General features: G+C 52.3%; 1 protein-coding gene across 1 annotated transcript in view; it reads right to left on the minus strand.

Annotated features, from left to right (window-relative positions):
- The window catches only part of LOC111943885 (integrin alpha-X-like), a 50,899-nt gene extending 36,005 nt beyond the window's left edge, over positions 1-14,894 (minus strand). Inside the window, exons 1-9 of the mRNA XM_086872149.1 lie at positions 14,822-14,894; positions 12,133-12,241; positions 9,414-9,514; positions 7,919-7,983; positions 5,959-6,073; positions 5,177-5,307; positions 3,452-3,597; positions 2,089-2,242; positions 31-175 (exon numbers count right to left, since the gene is read on the minus strand). Coding sequence (XP_086728275.1) covers positions 31-175; positions 2,089-2,242; positions 3,452-3,597; positions 5,177-5,307; positions 5,959-6,073; positions 7,919-7,983; positions 9,414-9,514; positions 12,133-12,241; positions 14,822-14,861 — 1,006 coding nt within the window. The 5' untranslated portion in view covers positions 14,862-14,894. The remainder of the gene's footprint in view (positions 1-30; positions 176-2,088; positions 2,243-3,451; positions 3,598-5,176; positions 5,308-5,958; positions 6,074-7,918; positions 7,984-9,413; positions 9,515-12,132; positions 12,242-14,821) is intronic.
- Positions 14,895-15,132: the final 238 nt, after the last annotated feature.

Consider the following 15,132-nt stretch of genomic DNA (forward strand, 5'->3'; position numbering starts at 1 on the left):
GCCCAGGTGTGCCCAGGTGTGCCCAGGTACCCTCGATGGCGAAGATCTTCTCCTGGAGCTCGCTCTGGATCCCCTCCAGGGCCCCGAAGGTGTCGACGCGGAAAACGTGGGCGGAGCTTGAGGCCACGGCCAGGAGCTCCTGACGGGCCTGGGGGGACTGGAACGCCCCGCCCACCTGGACAGGTGAGGTGGACAGGTGAGGTGGACAGGTGAGGTGGACAGGTGAGGTGGACAGGTGGACATGGATGGACAGGTGGACATGGATGGACAGGTGGACATGGATGGAAAACGTGGGCGGAGCTTGAGGCCACGGCCAGGAGCTCCTGACGGGCCTGGGGGGACTGGAACGCCCCGCCCACCTGGACAGGTGAGGTGGACAGGTGAGACAGGTGAGGTGGACAGGTGGACATGGACAGGTGGACATGGATGGACATGGATGGACATGGATGGACATGGATGGACAGGTGGACATGGACAGGTGAGGTGGACAGGTGAGGTGGACAGGTGGACATGGATGGACAGGTGGACATGGACAGGTGAGGTGGACAGGTGAGGTGGACAGGTGGACATGGATGGACAGCTGGACATGGACAGGTGAGGTGGACAGGTGGACGTGGACAGGTGGACATGGATGGACAGGTGGACATGGACAGGTGAGGTGGACAGGTGAGGTGGACAGGTGGACATGGATGGACAGCTGGACATGGACAGGTGAGGTGGACAGGTGGACATGGACAGGTGGACATGGACAGGTGAGACAGGTGGACATGGACAGGTGGACATGGATGGACATGGACAGGTGGACATGGGCAGGTGGACATGGATGGACATGGATGGACAGGTGGACATGGACAGGTGGACATGGATGAACAGGTGGACATGGATGGAAAACGTGGGCGGAGCTTGAGGCCACGGCCAGGAGCTCCTGACGGGCCTGGGGGGACTGGAACGCCCCGCCCACCTGGACAGGTGAGGTGGACAGGTGAGGTGGACAGGTGGACATGGACAGGTGGACATGGACAGGTGAGGTGGACAGGTGGACATGGACAGGTGAGGTGGACAGGTGGACATGGACAGGTGGACATGGATGGACAGGTGAGGTGGACAGGTGAGGTGGACAGGTGAGGTGGACAGGTGGACATGGACAGGTGGACATGGACAGGTGGACATGGATGGACAGGTGAGGTGGACAGGTGAGGTGGACAGGTGAGGTGGACAGGTGAGGTGGACAGGTGGACATGGACAGGTGGACATGGATGGACAGGTGGACATGGATGGACAGGTGAGGTGGACATGGATGGACAGGTGAGGTGGACAGGTGGACATGGATGGACATGGATGGACAGGTGGACATGAATGGACACAGATGGACAGCTGGACATGGATGGACAGGTGGACATGGATGGACATGGACAGGTGGACATGGATGGACATGGATGGACAGCTGGACATGGATGGACATGGATGGACATGTATGGACAGGTGGACATGGATGGACATGGATGGACATGGATGGACATGAATGGACAACTGGACATGGATGGACATGGATGGACAGCTGGACATGGATGGACAGGTGGACATGGATGGACAGCTGGACATGAATGGACACAGATGGACAGCTGGACATGGATGGACACAGATGGACAGCTGGACATGGATGGACACGGATGGACAGCTGGACATGGATGACACGGATGGACATCTGCACATGGATGGACACAGATGGACAGCTGGACATGGATGGACACAGATGGATAGCTGGACATGGATGGACACAGAGGGACAGCTGGACACGGATGGACACGGATGGACAGCTGGACATGGATGGACAACTGGACACAGATGGACACAGATGGACAGCTGGACATGCATGGACACAGATGGACAGCTGGACATGGATGGACACAGAGGGACAGCTGGACATGGATGGACACGGATGGACAGCTGGACATGGATGACACGGATGGAAAGGTGGACACGGATGGACAGCTGGACATGGATGGACAGCTGGCCAAGGGCGGACATCTGTCCAGACACGGACAGCTGGACACGGACAGCCGGACAGAAGCGCTGAGCGCCGCTCACCCCGATGGCGTAGCGAGTGACCGCCATGGCTTCGGCCAGCGGGATGACGTCCGAGTACTCCAGGCTGTCCCCGAACTTCTGGCCATCGGTCACCACCACCAGGATCCGCCGGGCGCCGGACCGAGCGCCGCGGCCGGCCGTGAACATCTCCTGCCTGAGCGGTCAGCGGTCAGTGAATGGTCAGTGGTCAGTGGTCAGTGGTCAGTGGTCAGTGGTCAGTGAGTGGTCAGTGGTCAGTGAGTGGTCAGTGGTCAGTGGTCAGTGGTCAGTGGTCAGCAGTGACTGGACCGAGCGCCGCGGCCGGCCGTGAACATCTCCTGCCTGAGCGGTCAGCGGTCAGTGAATGGTCAGTGGACAGTGGTCAGTGAGTGGTCAGTGGTCAGTGGTCAGTGGTGAGTGGGTGGTCAGTGGTCAGTGAGTGGTCAGTGGACAGTGGACAGGGGTCAGTGGTCAGTGGTCAGCAGTGACTGGACCGAGCGCCGCGGCCGGCCGTGAACATCTCCTGCCTGAGCGGTCAGTGGTCAGCGAGTGGTCAGTGGTCAGTGGTCAGTGGTCAGTGGTCAGTGAGTGGTCAGTGGTCAGTGGTCAGTGGTCAGTGGTCAGTGGTCAGTGAGTGGTCAGTGGACAGTGGTCAGTGGTCAGTGGTCAGTGGTCAGTGGTCAGCAGTGGCTGGACCGAGCGCCGCGGCCGGCCGTGAACATCTCCTGCCTGAGCGGTCAGTGGTCAGTGAGTGGTCAGTGGACAGTGGTCAGTGGTCAGTGAATGGTCAGCGGTCAGTGGTCAGTGGTCAGTGAGTGGTCAGTGGACAGTGGTCAGTGGTCAGTGGTCAGCAGTCAGTGGTCATTGGGGTGGTCAGTGGTGGTCAGCGGTCAGCAGTCAGCGGTCAGTGGTCACTCACAGCACTGTCCGGATGGCCGTGGCCAGAGGAGCAGTCAGCGGTCAGTGGTGGTCAGTGGGGTCAGCGGTCAGTGGTCAGCGGTCAGCGGTCAGTGGTCACTCACAGCACTGTCCGGATGGCCGTGGCCGGAGGAGCAGTCAGCGGTCAGTGGTCAGTGGTCAGTGGGGTGGTCAGTGGTCAGTGGTCAGTGGTCAGTGGTCATTGGGGTGGTCAGTGGGGTGGTCAGCGGTCAGTGGTCACTCACAGCACTGTCCGGATGGCCATGGCTGGAGCAGCGGTCAGCAGTCAGTGGTCAGTGGAGTGGTCAGTGGTCAGCAGTCAGTGGTCATTGGGGTGGTCAGTGGGGTGGTCAGAGGTCAGTGGTCACTCACAGCACTGTCCGGATGGCCGTGGCCGGAGGAGCAGTCAGCGGTCAGTGGTCATTGGGGTGGTCAGTGGGGTGGTCAGCGGTCAGCGGTCACTCACAGCACTGTCCGGATGGCCGTGGCCGTGTGGGTGGGGCCGCGGAGCTGCCGGACGTTCCGGAGGAGCCGGGCGGGGTCCAGAATGTTCCGGAAGGTCCGGAAGTCAAAGTGGGTCTGGATCGCGTTCGAGAACTGCGTGAGGGAGAACTGGACAGATGGACACCGAGTGACCACCGGAGCGGTCACTCCGGACCAGCCCCAGCAGCCACCGGTGGATGACCTTCGGTGGTCAGTGGTCATTGGGTGGTTACCACTTGGTGTCCATGGAGACGAATGACCAGGATGACCATTGGGTGGTCAATGGTCAACGTCCATGGTCACAAATTACCAGGATGACCATTGGGTGGTCAGTGGTCAACGTCCATGGAGATGAATGACCAAGATGACCATTGAGGGTGACCACTCCACACCCATGGCCATGAATGACCCAAGATGACCACTGGGTGGTCACCACTCAACATCCATGGACACGAATGACCAAGATGACCATTGGGTGGTCAGTGGTCAACGTCCATGGAGATGAATGACCAAGATGACCATTGAGGGTGACCACTCCACACCCATGGCCATGAATGACCCAAGATGACCACTGGGGTGGTCACCACTCAATGTCCGTGGAGATCAATGACCAAGATGACCATTGAGGGTGACCACATCCATGACATGAATGACCAAGATGACCACTAGGGTGGTCAGTGGTCAATGTCCATGGATGTGAATGACCATTGAGGTGGTCACCACTCAACACCCATGGAGATGAATGACCAAGATGACCACAGGGGTGGCCACCACTCATCATCCATGGACATGAATGACCATTGAGGTGGTCACCACTCCACACCCATGACCACAAATGACCCAAGATGACCACAGGGGTGGTCACCACTCAACACCCATGACCACAAATGACCCAAGATGACCACAGGGGTGGTCACCACTCAATGTCCGTGGAGATCAATGACCAAGATGACCACAGGGGTGGCCACCACTCAACACCCATGGCCACAAATGACCCAAGATGACCACAGGGGTGGCCACCACTCAACGTCCATGGAGATCAATGACCAAGATGACCATTGGGGTGGCCACCACTCAATGTCCATGGAGATCAATGACCAAGATGACCATGGGGGTGGTCAATGGTCAACGTCCATGGAGATCAATGACCAAGATAACCATTGGGGTGGTCAATGGTCAACGTCCATGGAGATCAATGACCAAGATGACCATTGGGGTGGTCACCACTCAACATCCATGGCCACAAATGACCCAAGATGACCACAGGGGTGGCCACCACTCAACGTCCATGGAGATCAATGACCAAGATGACCATTGGGGTGGTCACCACTCAATGTCCGTGGAGATCAATGACCAAGATGACCATTGGGGTGGTCAATGGTCAACATCCATGGAGATCAATGACCAAGATGACCATTGGGGTGGTCAATGGTCAACGTCCATGGAGATCAATGACCAAGATGACCATTGGGGTGGTCACCACTCCATGTCCATGGACACAAATGACCAAGATGACCACAGGGGTGGCCACCACTCATCATCCATGGACATGAATGACCATTGAGGTGGTCACCACTCAACACCCATGACCACAAATGACCCAGGATGACCACAGGGGTGGCCACCACTCCAGCCCAGCCCAGCTGACCGGCGAGGTGACCCCCGAGGTGACCAGGGAGGTGGCCAGCGGTGGCCAGGTGGGCGTTACCTGGGCGTCGGCGCGGCGGAAGCGCCGCATGACCTCGGCGATGAAGCTCTTCATGGTCTCGAAGTCGCTGCTGGCGATGCTGCCCGAGCCGTCCACCAGGAAGGCGATGTCCAGCGAGAGCTTCGGACACTCTGCGGACAGAGTGACCACAGCCAGGAGTGACCATGGTCATGGGTGACCATGGTTGTGGGTGACCACGGCCATGAGTGACCACGGCCAGGAGTGACCATGGCCAGGAGTGACCACAACCATGAGTGATCACAGCCATGAGTGACCACGGTCATGGATGACCATGGTCATGGGTGACCACGTCCATGAGTGACCACGGCCAGGAGTGACCACTTCACCGAGTGACCATGGCCCTGAGTGACCACAGCCATGAGTGACCATGGCCACGAGTGACCACGATGACCACTGGGGTGGTCAATGGTCAATGTCCACAGCCACGAGTGACCACGATGACCACTGGAGTGGTCAATGGTCAACATCCACGGCCATGAGTGACCACGATGACCACTGGAGTGGTCAATGGTCAACATCCATGGCCATAAGTGACCACGATGACCACCAGGTGACCACTCCACGCCCACGGCCATGAGTGACCACGATGACCACTGGAGTGGTCAATGGTCAATGTCCATGGCCATGAGTGACCACGATGACCACTGGAGTGGTCAATGGTCAACGTCCATGGCCATAAGTGACCACGATGACCACTGGGGTGGCCAATGGTCAACATCCACGGCCATGAGTGACCACGATGACCACTGACCACCCCCTACCTGGGAATTTCTCCGGGAGGCTCCGGACCGGCCGCAGGGCGGAGTCCAGCTGGACGCAGAAGCCGTTGAGATGGACATTGACCCCGCACACCTGGGGGGAGGTGGGGCCACACACCTGGAGGGGGGTGGGGTCACATTTTGGGCGGGGTCAACCTCGATTTCACCTCAAAAAAGTCAATTTTGGGTCAAATCCCAAAATCCCGGGGGCCAAAGTCCCTCGGGAAAGAAATTTGGGGTTCCACCTCCTGGATGTTCTACCAAAAACACAAATTTGGGTGAAACCTCAAAAAAACCCCAAAATTTTGGGGTGAAACCTCTTAAAAATCCAATTTTTGGGGTTCCACCTCCTGGATGTTCTACCAAAAACACAAATTTGGGTGAGACCTCTAAAAAACCCCAAAATTTTGGGGTGAAACCTCCTGAAAAACCAATTTTTGGGGTTCCACCTCATGGATGTGCAAAAAAACCCCAAAATTTTGGGGTGAAACCTCTTAAAAACCCAATATTTGGGGTTCCACCTCCTGGATGTTCTACCAAAAACACAAATTTGGGTGAAACCTCCAAAAAACCCCAAAATTTTGGGGTGAAACCGCCTGAAAAACCAATTTTTGGGGTTCCACCTCCTCAATGTGCAAAAAAACCCCAAAATTTTGGGGTGAAACCTCCTGAAAATCCAAGTTTTGGGGTTCCACCTCCTTGATGTTCTACCAAAAACACAAATTTGGGTGAAACCTCCAAAAAACCCCAAAATTTTGGGGTGAAACCGCCTGAAAAACCAATTTTTGGGGTTCCACCTCCTCAATGTGCAAAAAAACCCCAAAATTTTGGGGTGAAACCTCCTGAAAATCCAAGTTTTGGGGTTCCACCTCCTTGATGTTCTACCAAAAACACAAATTTGGGTGAAACCTCCAAAAAACCCCAAAATTTTGGGGTGAAACCTCTTAAAAATCCAATTTTTGGGGTTCCACCTCCTGGATGTGCAAAAAAACCCCAAAATTTTGGGGTGAAACCTCCTGAAAATCCAAGTTTTGGGGTTCCACCTCCTTGATGTTCTACCAAAAACACAAATTTTGGGGTAAAACCTCCTAAAAACCCCAAAATTTTGGGGTAAAACCTAAAAAAATCAAATTTTTGGGTTCCAACCCCCAAATTTTGGGATAAAACCTCCTAAAAATCCCATTTTTGATGTTCCACCTCCTCAATGTTCCACAAAATCCCAAATTTTGGGGTAAAACCTCCCAAAAAACCCAATTTTCGGACCTCCAACCCCCAAATTTTGGGGTAAAACCTCCTAAAAATCCCATTTTTGATGTTCCACCTCCTCAGTGTTCCACAAAATCCCAAATTTTGGGGTAAAACCTCCTAAAAAAATCCAAGTTTTGGGTTCCAACCTCCAAATTTTAGGATAAAAGCTCTTGAAAAAATCCAAATTTTGGGTTCCAAACCCCAAATTTTGGGGTAAAACCTCCCAAAAAACCCAATTTTCGGACCTCAAACCCCCAAATTTTGGGGTAAAACCTCCTAAAAAAATCCAATTTTTGGACCTCCAAACCCCAAATTTTGGGGTAAGACCTCCTAAAAATCCCATTTTTGATGTTCCACCTCCTCAGTGTTCCACAAAATCCCAAATTTTGGGGTAAAACCTCCTGAAAAAATCCAAGTTTTGGGTTCCAAACCCCAAATTTTGGGGTAAAAACCTCCTAAAAATCCCATTTTTGATGTTCCACCTCCTCAATGTTCCACAAAATCCCAAATTTTGGGGTAAAACCTCCTAAAAAAATCCAATTTTTGGGTTCCAACCTCCAAATTTTGGGATAAAACCTCCTAAAAACCCCAATTTTCGGACCTCCAACCCCCAAATTTTGGGGTAAAACCTCCCAAAAATCACCCAACACCCCCCCCCAAAAAATTTGGGGGGGTCCAACCCAAAACCCCCCCTCCCCAAAATCCGGGGTCTCACCAACGCCGCGTCCTCTCCGGCCGCCAACGCCAACCCCAGCGAGGAATTGACCGCTCCGGGTGGTCCTGGAACCAAAATTTTTTGGGAATTTTTTTGGGAATTTTTTGGAATTTTGGGGGAAATTTTTGGGGAATTTTTAAGAATTTTTTGGGGAATTTTTTAGGAATTTTTTGGGAATTTTTGGGGGATTTTTTGGGGATTTTTTTGGGATTTTTGGGGGATTTTGGGGGATTTTTTTGGAATTTTTGGGGGAATTTTTGGGGTTTTTCACCCCAATTTTTTTGACTTTTTTTGGGTTTTTTAACCAATTTTTTGGGAATTTTTGGGGCTTTTCACCCCAATTTTTTTAGAATTTTTTGGGTTTTCAACCAATTTTTGGGGATTTTTTGGGGGTTTTCACCCCAATTTTTTGGGAATTTTTTTGTGTTTTCACTCCAAATTTTTTGGTAATTTTTTAGGGTGAAAACCCCAATTTTGGGGGGGATTTTTGGGGGGGTTTTGCCCCAATTTTGGGGGGGTTTTCACCCCAATATTTGGGAATTTTTGGGGAATTTTTGGGAGTTTTCACCCCAAATTTTTGGGAATTTTTTGTGGTTTTTCACCCCAATTTTTGGGGTGATTTTTTGGGGGTTTTCACCCCAATTTTGGGGGCTTTTCACCCCATTTCTTTTTTTATTTTTTTGGGGTTTTCACCCCGATTTTTTTAGAATTTTTTGGGTTTTCACCCCAATTTTTGGGGAATTTTGGGGGGTTTTCATCCCAATTTCTTGGGAATTTTTTGAGGAATTTTTGGGGAATTTTTTGGGGAATTTTTGGGAAATTTTTTGGGAATTTTTTTGGTTTTTCACCCCAGATTTTTGGGATTTTTTGGGGAATTTTTTTGGAATTTTGGGGTTTTCACCCCAAATTTTTGGTATTTTTTTGGGGAATTTTTTTGGAACTTTTGGCAGTTTTCACCCCAAATTTTGGGGAATTTTGGGGGGGTTTTTGCCCCAATTTTTGGGGAATTTTTTGGGAATTTTTGGGGTTTTCACCCCAATTGTTTGGGAATTTTTTTGGAATTTTTGGTGAATTTTTTTGGTTTTTCACCCCAAATTTTTGGTATTTTTGGGGGAATTTTTTGGGAATTTTTGGGGGTTTTCACCCCAAATTTTGGGGAATTTTGGGGGGGTTTTAGCCCCAATTTTTGGGGGGTTTTCATCCCAATTTCTTGGGAATTTTTTGGGATTTTTTTTGGATTTTTGGGGGTTTTCACCCGAAATTTTTGGGAATTTTTTGGTAATTTTTTGGTAATTTTTTGGGAATTTTGGGGGAATTTTTTGGGAATTTTGGGGGAATTTTTTGGGAATTTTTTTGGTTTCTCACCCCAATTTTTTTGATTTTTTTTTGGAATTTTTTTGGGGTTTTTCACCCAAATTTTTTTTGTAATTTTTTAGGGTGAAAACCCCAAATTTTGGGAATTTTTTGGGGGTGTAAATTTGGGGAGGGGTCTGACCTGTGAGCGGAAGTTTCCGGCACTTTCCGGAGCGGAAGCCGCAGCCGTAAACGGCGCCGGAGTCGGAGTCGCCGCGATCCAGGGGGGCCCCGACCAGGAGCCTTTTGGGGGAAATTCCGGGGAATTTGGGCAAAATAAAAATGGGAATTTTGGGGGAAATTCGGGAAAAATTAAATGGGAATTTTAGGGGAAATTTGGGAAAAATTAAATGGGAATTTTGGGGGAAATTCGGGGGAATTTGGGAAAAATAAAAAAGGGAATTTTGGGGGAAATTCGGGGGAATTTGGGGAAAATAAAAAAGGGAATTTTGGGGGAAATTCGGGGGAATTTGGGCAAAATAAAAAAGGGAATTTTGGGGGAAATTCAGGGGAATTTGGGCAAAATAAAAAAGGGAATTTTGGGGGAATTTGGGAAAAATAAAAAAGGGAATTTTGGGGGAAATTCGGGGGAATTTGGGGAAAATAAAAAAGGGAATTTTGGGGGAAATTTGGGAAAAATAAAAAAGGGAATTTTGGGGGAAATTCGGGGGAATTTGGGAAAAATTAAATGGGAATTTTGGGGGGAATTCCGGGGAATTTGGGAAAAATTAAATGGGAATTTTTGGGGGAATTCGGGGGAATTTGGGGAAAATAAAAAGGGAATTTTTGGGGGAATTTGGGCAAATAAAAAAGGGAATTTTGGGGGAAATTCGGGGGAATTTGGGGAAAATGAAATGGGAATTTTGGGGGGAATTTGGGCAAAATAAAAAAGGGAATTTTGGGGGAAATTCAGGGGAATTTGGGCAAAATAAAAAAGGGAATTTTGGGGGAAATTCGGGGGAATTTGGGAAAAATAAAAAAGGGAATTTTGGGGGAAATTTGGGGGAATTTGGGGAAAATGAAATGGGAATTTTGGGGGGAATTTGGGCAAAATAAAAAAGGGAATTTTGGGGAAAATTTGGGGGAATCTGGGCAAAATAAAAAAGGGAATTTTGGGGGAAATTCGGGGGAATTTGGGGAAAATGTGAGGAAATTTGGGAATATTTTGAGGATATTTTTGGGACAATTTTGGGCAGATTTTGGAGATATTTTTGTCAGATTTTGGGGATATTTTGGGCAGATTTTGGGCAGATTTTGGGGATATTTTATTCAATTTTTGAGTGGATTTGGGGTGGATTTTGGGCAAATTTTGGGCAGATTTTGGGGATATTTTATTCAGGTTTTGGGTGGATTTTGGGTGGGTTTTGGTCAGATTTTGGGGATATTTTTGGGACATTCAGGGCAGATTTTGGGGATATTTTGGATGGATTTTGGGTGGATTTTGGGGAATTTTGGGTTGATTTTGGGCGGATTTTGGGCAGACTTTGGGGATATTTTTGAGATATTTTTGGGATATTTTGGGTTGATTTTGGGTTGATTTTGGTCAGATTTTGGGGATTTTTTGGGTGGATTTTGGGGATTTTTTGGGTTGATTTTGGGGATATTTTGGGCAGCTTTTGGTCAAATTTTGAGGATATTTTGAGGATATTTTGGAGATATTTTGGGTTGATTTTGGGCAGGTTTTGGGTGGATTTTGGGGATATTTTGGGTGGATTTTGGTTGGATTTTGAGGATATTTTGGGTTGATTTTGGGCAGGTTTTGGTCAGATTTTGGGGATATTTTGGATGGATTTTGGGCAGATTTTGGGGATATTTTGGGTGGATTTTGGGTGGATTTTGGGTGGGTTTTGGTCAGATTTTGGGGATATTTTGGGGATATTTTGGGTGGATTTTGGTCAGATTTTGGTCAGATTTTGGGGATATTTTGGGTGGATTTTGGGGATATTTTGGGTGGATTTTGGGTGGATTTTGGTCAGGTTTTGGGGATATTTTGGTCAGGTTTTGGGTGGATTTTGGTCAGATTTTGGTCAGGTTTTGGGTGGATTTTGGGGATATTTTGGGTTGATTTTGGGGATATTTTGGGTGGATTTTGGGTGGATTTTGGTCAGGTTTTTGGGATATTTTGGTCAGGTTTTGGGGATATTTTGGGTGGATTTTGGGTGGATTTTGGGCGGGTTTGGGTCAGATTTTGGTCAGATTTGGTCAGATTTTGAGGATATTTTGGGGGTATTTTGGGTGGATTTTGGTCAGATTTTGGTCAGGTTTTGGGCAGATTTTGGGGATATTTTGGGTGGATTTTGGTCAGATTTTGGGGATATTTTTGGTTGATTTTGGGGATATTTTGGTCAGATTTTGGTCAGGTTTTGGTCAGATTTTGGGGCTATTTTGGGTGGATTTTGGTCAGGTTTTGGTCAGATTTTGGGTTGATTTTGGTCAGGTTTTGGGTGGATTTTGGTCAGATTTTGGTCAGGTTTTGGTCAGATTTTGGTCAGGTTTTGGGTGGATTTTGGGGATATTTTGGGTGGATTTTGGGCAGATTTTGGGTGGATTTTGGGTGGATTTTGGTCAGGTTTTGGGTGGATTTTGGGGATATTTTGGGTGGATTTTGGGCAGATTTTGGGGATATTTTGGGTGGATTTTGGGGATATTTTGGGTGGATTTTGGGGATATTTTGGGTGGATTTTGGTCAGATTTTGGTCAGGTTTTGGGTGGATTTTGGGGATATTTTGGGCAGATTTTGGGGATATTTTGGGGATATTTTGGGTAGATTTTGGGTGGATTTTGGGGATATTTTGGGTGGATTTTGGGTGGATTTTGGTCAGATTTTGGTCAGGTTTTGGGTGGATTTTGGGGCCGTTTACCATCCGTCGTCGCCGGTGCCGAACTGGGCCACGCTGGCGCCGAAAGCGCCGCCGGGGTCACCGCGGAACAGCGTCGGGGTCTCCAGGTCCAACCCGCAGGAGCTCAGCGCTGGGGGGTGGGGGAGGGGTCACCTGGGAGGGGTCACCTGAGCCCAGGTGTCCACCCCAACCCCAGTGTCCAGGGGTGGCCACAGTGTCCAGGTGTCCACCCCAGTGTCCAGGTGTCCACCCCAGTGTCCATCTGTCCATCCCAACCCCAGTGTCCAGGGGTGGCCACAGTGTCCAGCTGTCCACCCCAGTGTCCATCTGTCCATCCCAACCCCAGTGTCCACCTGTCCCCAATGTCCAGGTGTCCACCCCAATGTCCAGGGGGGTCTCCAATGTCCAGGTGTCCACCCCAATGTCCATCTGTCCATCCCAACCCCAGTGTCCGGATGTGGCCACAGTGTCCAGGTGTCCACCCCAATGTCCAGGGGTGTCTCCAGTGTCCATCTGTCCACCCCAGCCCCAATGTCCAGGGGGGTCTCCAATGTCCAGGTGTCCACCCCAATGTCCATCTGTCCATCCCAATGTCCATCTGTCCACCCCAACCCCAGTGTCCAGGGGGGTCTCCAATGTCCAGGTGTCCACCCCAGTGTCCATCTGTCCATCCCAACCCCAGTGTCCGGATGTGGCCACAGTGTCCAGGTGTCCACCCCAATGTCCAGGGGTGTCTCCAGTGTCCATCTGTCCACCCCAACCCCAATGTCCAGGTGTCCATCCCAACCCCAGTGTCCAGGTGTCCACCCCAATGTCCATCTGTCCATCCCAACCCCAATGTCCAGGGGTGTCTCCAGTGTCCATCTGTCCATCCCAACCCCAATGTCCAGGGGGGTCTCCAATGTCCAGGTGTCCACCCCAATGTCCAGGTGTCCACCCCAACCCCAGTGTCCAGGGGTGGCCACAGTGTCCAGGTGTCCACCCCAGTGTCCATCTGTCCATCCCAACCCCAGTGTCCAGGGGTGGCCACAGTGTCCAGGTGTCCACCCCAATGTCCAGGGGTGTCTCCAGTGTCCATCTGTCCATCCCAACCCCAATGTCCATCTGTCCATCCCAACCCCAGTGTCCGGATGTGGCCACAGTGTCCAGCTGTCCACCCCAGTGTCCAGGTGTCCATCCCAACCCCAATGTCCACCTGTCCCCAGTGTCCAGGTGTCCACCCCAACCCCAGTGTCCAGGGGTGGCCACAGTGTCCAGGTGTCCACCCCAGTGTCCATCTGTCCATCCCAACCCCAGTGTCCACCTGTCCCCAGTGTCCAGGTGTCCACCCCAATGTCCAGGTGTCCACCCCAGTGTCCATCTGTCCACCCCAACCCCAGTGTCCAGGGGTGGCCACAGTGTCCAGCTGTCCACCCCAACCCCAGTGTCCAGGGGTGGCCACAGTGTCCAGCTGTCCACCCCAACCCCAGTGTCCAGGGGTGGCCACAGTGTCCAGGTGTCCACCCCAGTGTCCATCTGTCCATCCCAACCCCAGTGTCCACCTGTCCCCAGTGTCCAGGTGTCCACCCCAATGTCCATCTGTCCATCCCAACCCCAGTGTCCAGGTGTCCACCCCAGTGTCCATCTGTCCATCCCAACCCCAGTGTCCGGATGTGGCCACAGTGTCCAGGTGTCCACCCCAATGTCCAGGGGTGTCTCCAGTGTCCATCTGTCCACCCCAGCCCCAATGTCCAGGGGGGTCTCCAATGTCCAGGTGTCCACCCCAATGTCCAGGTGTCCATCCCAACCCCAATGTCCAGGTGTCCACCCCAATGTCCATCTGTCCATCCCAATGTCCAGGTGTCCATCCCAACCCCAATGTCCGCCTGTCCATCCCCACCTGTCCCCAGTGTCCACCTGTCCACCCCAGTGTCCATCCCTGTGTCCGTCTGTCCATCCCTGTGTCCATCCCCATGTCCGTCTGTCCATCCCCAGTGTCCGTCTGTCCATCCCCGGTGTCCCCAATGTCCATCTGTCCATCCCCAGTGTCCGTCTGTCCATCCCCATGTCCATCTGTCCAACCCCAGTGTCCGTCTGTCCATCCCCAGTGTCCGTCTGTCCATCCCCGGTGTCCCCAATGTCCGTCTGTCCATCCCCAATGTCCATCTGTCCATCCCCAGTGTTCGTCTGTCCATCCCCAGTGTCCCCAGTGTCCGTCTGTCCATCCCCGGTGTCCATCTGTCCATCCCCAGTGTCCCCAGTGTCCGTCTGTCCATCCCCGCTGTCCGTCCGTCCGTCCGTCCGTCCGTCCCCACCTGTCCCCAGTGTCCCTCCCCAGTGTCCATCTGTCCATCCCCACTGTCCGTCTGTCCATCCCCAGTGTCCGTCTGTCCATCCCCGCTGTCCGTCCGTCCGTCCGTCCGTCCCCACCTGTCCCCAGTGTCCCCAGTGTCCATCCCCAGTGTCCATCCCCAGTGTCCCCAGTGTCCATCCCCGCTGTCCGTCCGTCCGTCCGTCCCCACCTGTCCCCAGTGTCCCTCCCCAGTGTCCATCCCCGCTGTCCGTCCGTCCGTCCGTCCGTCCCCACCTGTCCCCAGTGTCCCCAGTGTCCATCCCCATGTCCGTCTGTCCATCCCCGCTGTCCGTCCGTCCGTCCATCCGTCCCCGGTGTCCCCAGTGTCCGTCTGTCCATCCCCAGTGTCCGTCCGTCCGTCCGTCCGTCCGTCCCCACCTGTCCCCAGCAGCAGCGCCAGGAGCGGCCCCGGCGCCATCGCGGCCCCAGCGGAACCCGAGAAATGGAGAAGTTTTGGGGGGGGGAGGGTGGGGGAGGGGCGGGAGGGGGGTGGGGGGAGGGGCGGGAAGGGTGGGGGAGGGGTGGGAAGGGTTTTGGGGAGATGGGGGAGGGGCGGGAAGGGGTTTGAGGGGGTGGGGGAGGGGCGGGAAGAGGTTTGAGGGGGTGGGGGGAGGGGTGGGAAGGGTGGGGGAGGGGCGGGAAGGAGTTTTGGGGAGATGGGGGAGGGGTGGGAAGGGGTTTGAGGGGGT

The sequence above is a fragment of the Cyanistes caeruleus genome, chromosome 39, assembly GCF_971803275.1.
Source record: "Cyanistes caeruleus chromosome 39, bCyaCae1.hap1.1, whole genome shotgun sequence".
Lineage (NCBI taxonomy): Eukaryota > Metazoa > Chordata > Aves > Passeriformes > Paridae > Cyanistes > Cyanistes caeruleus.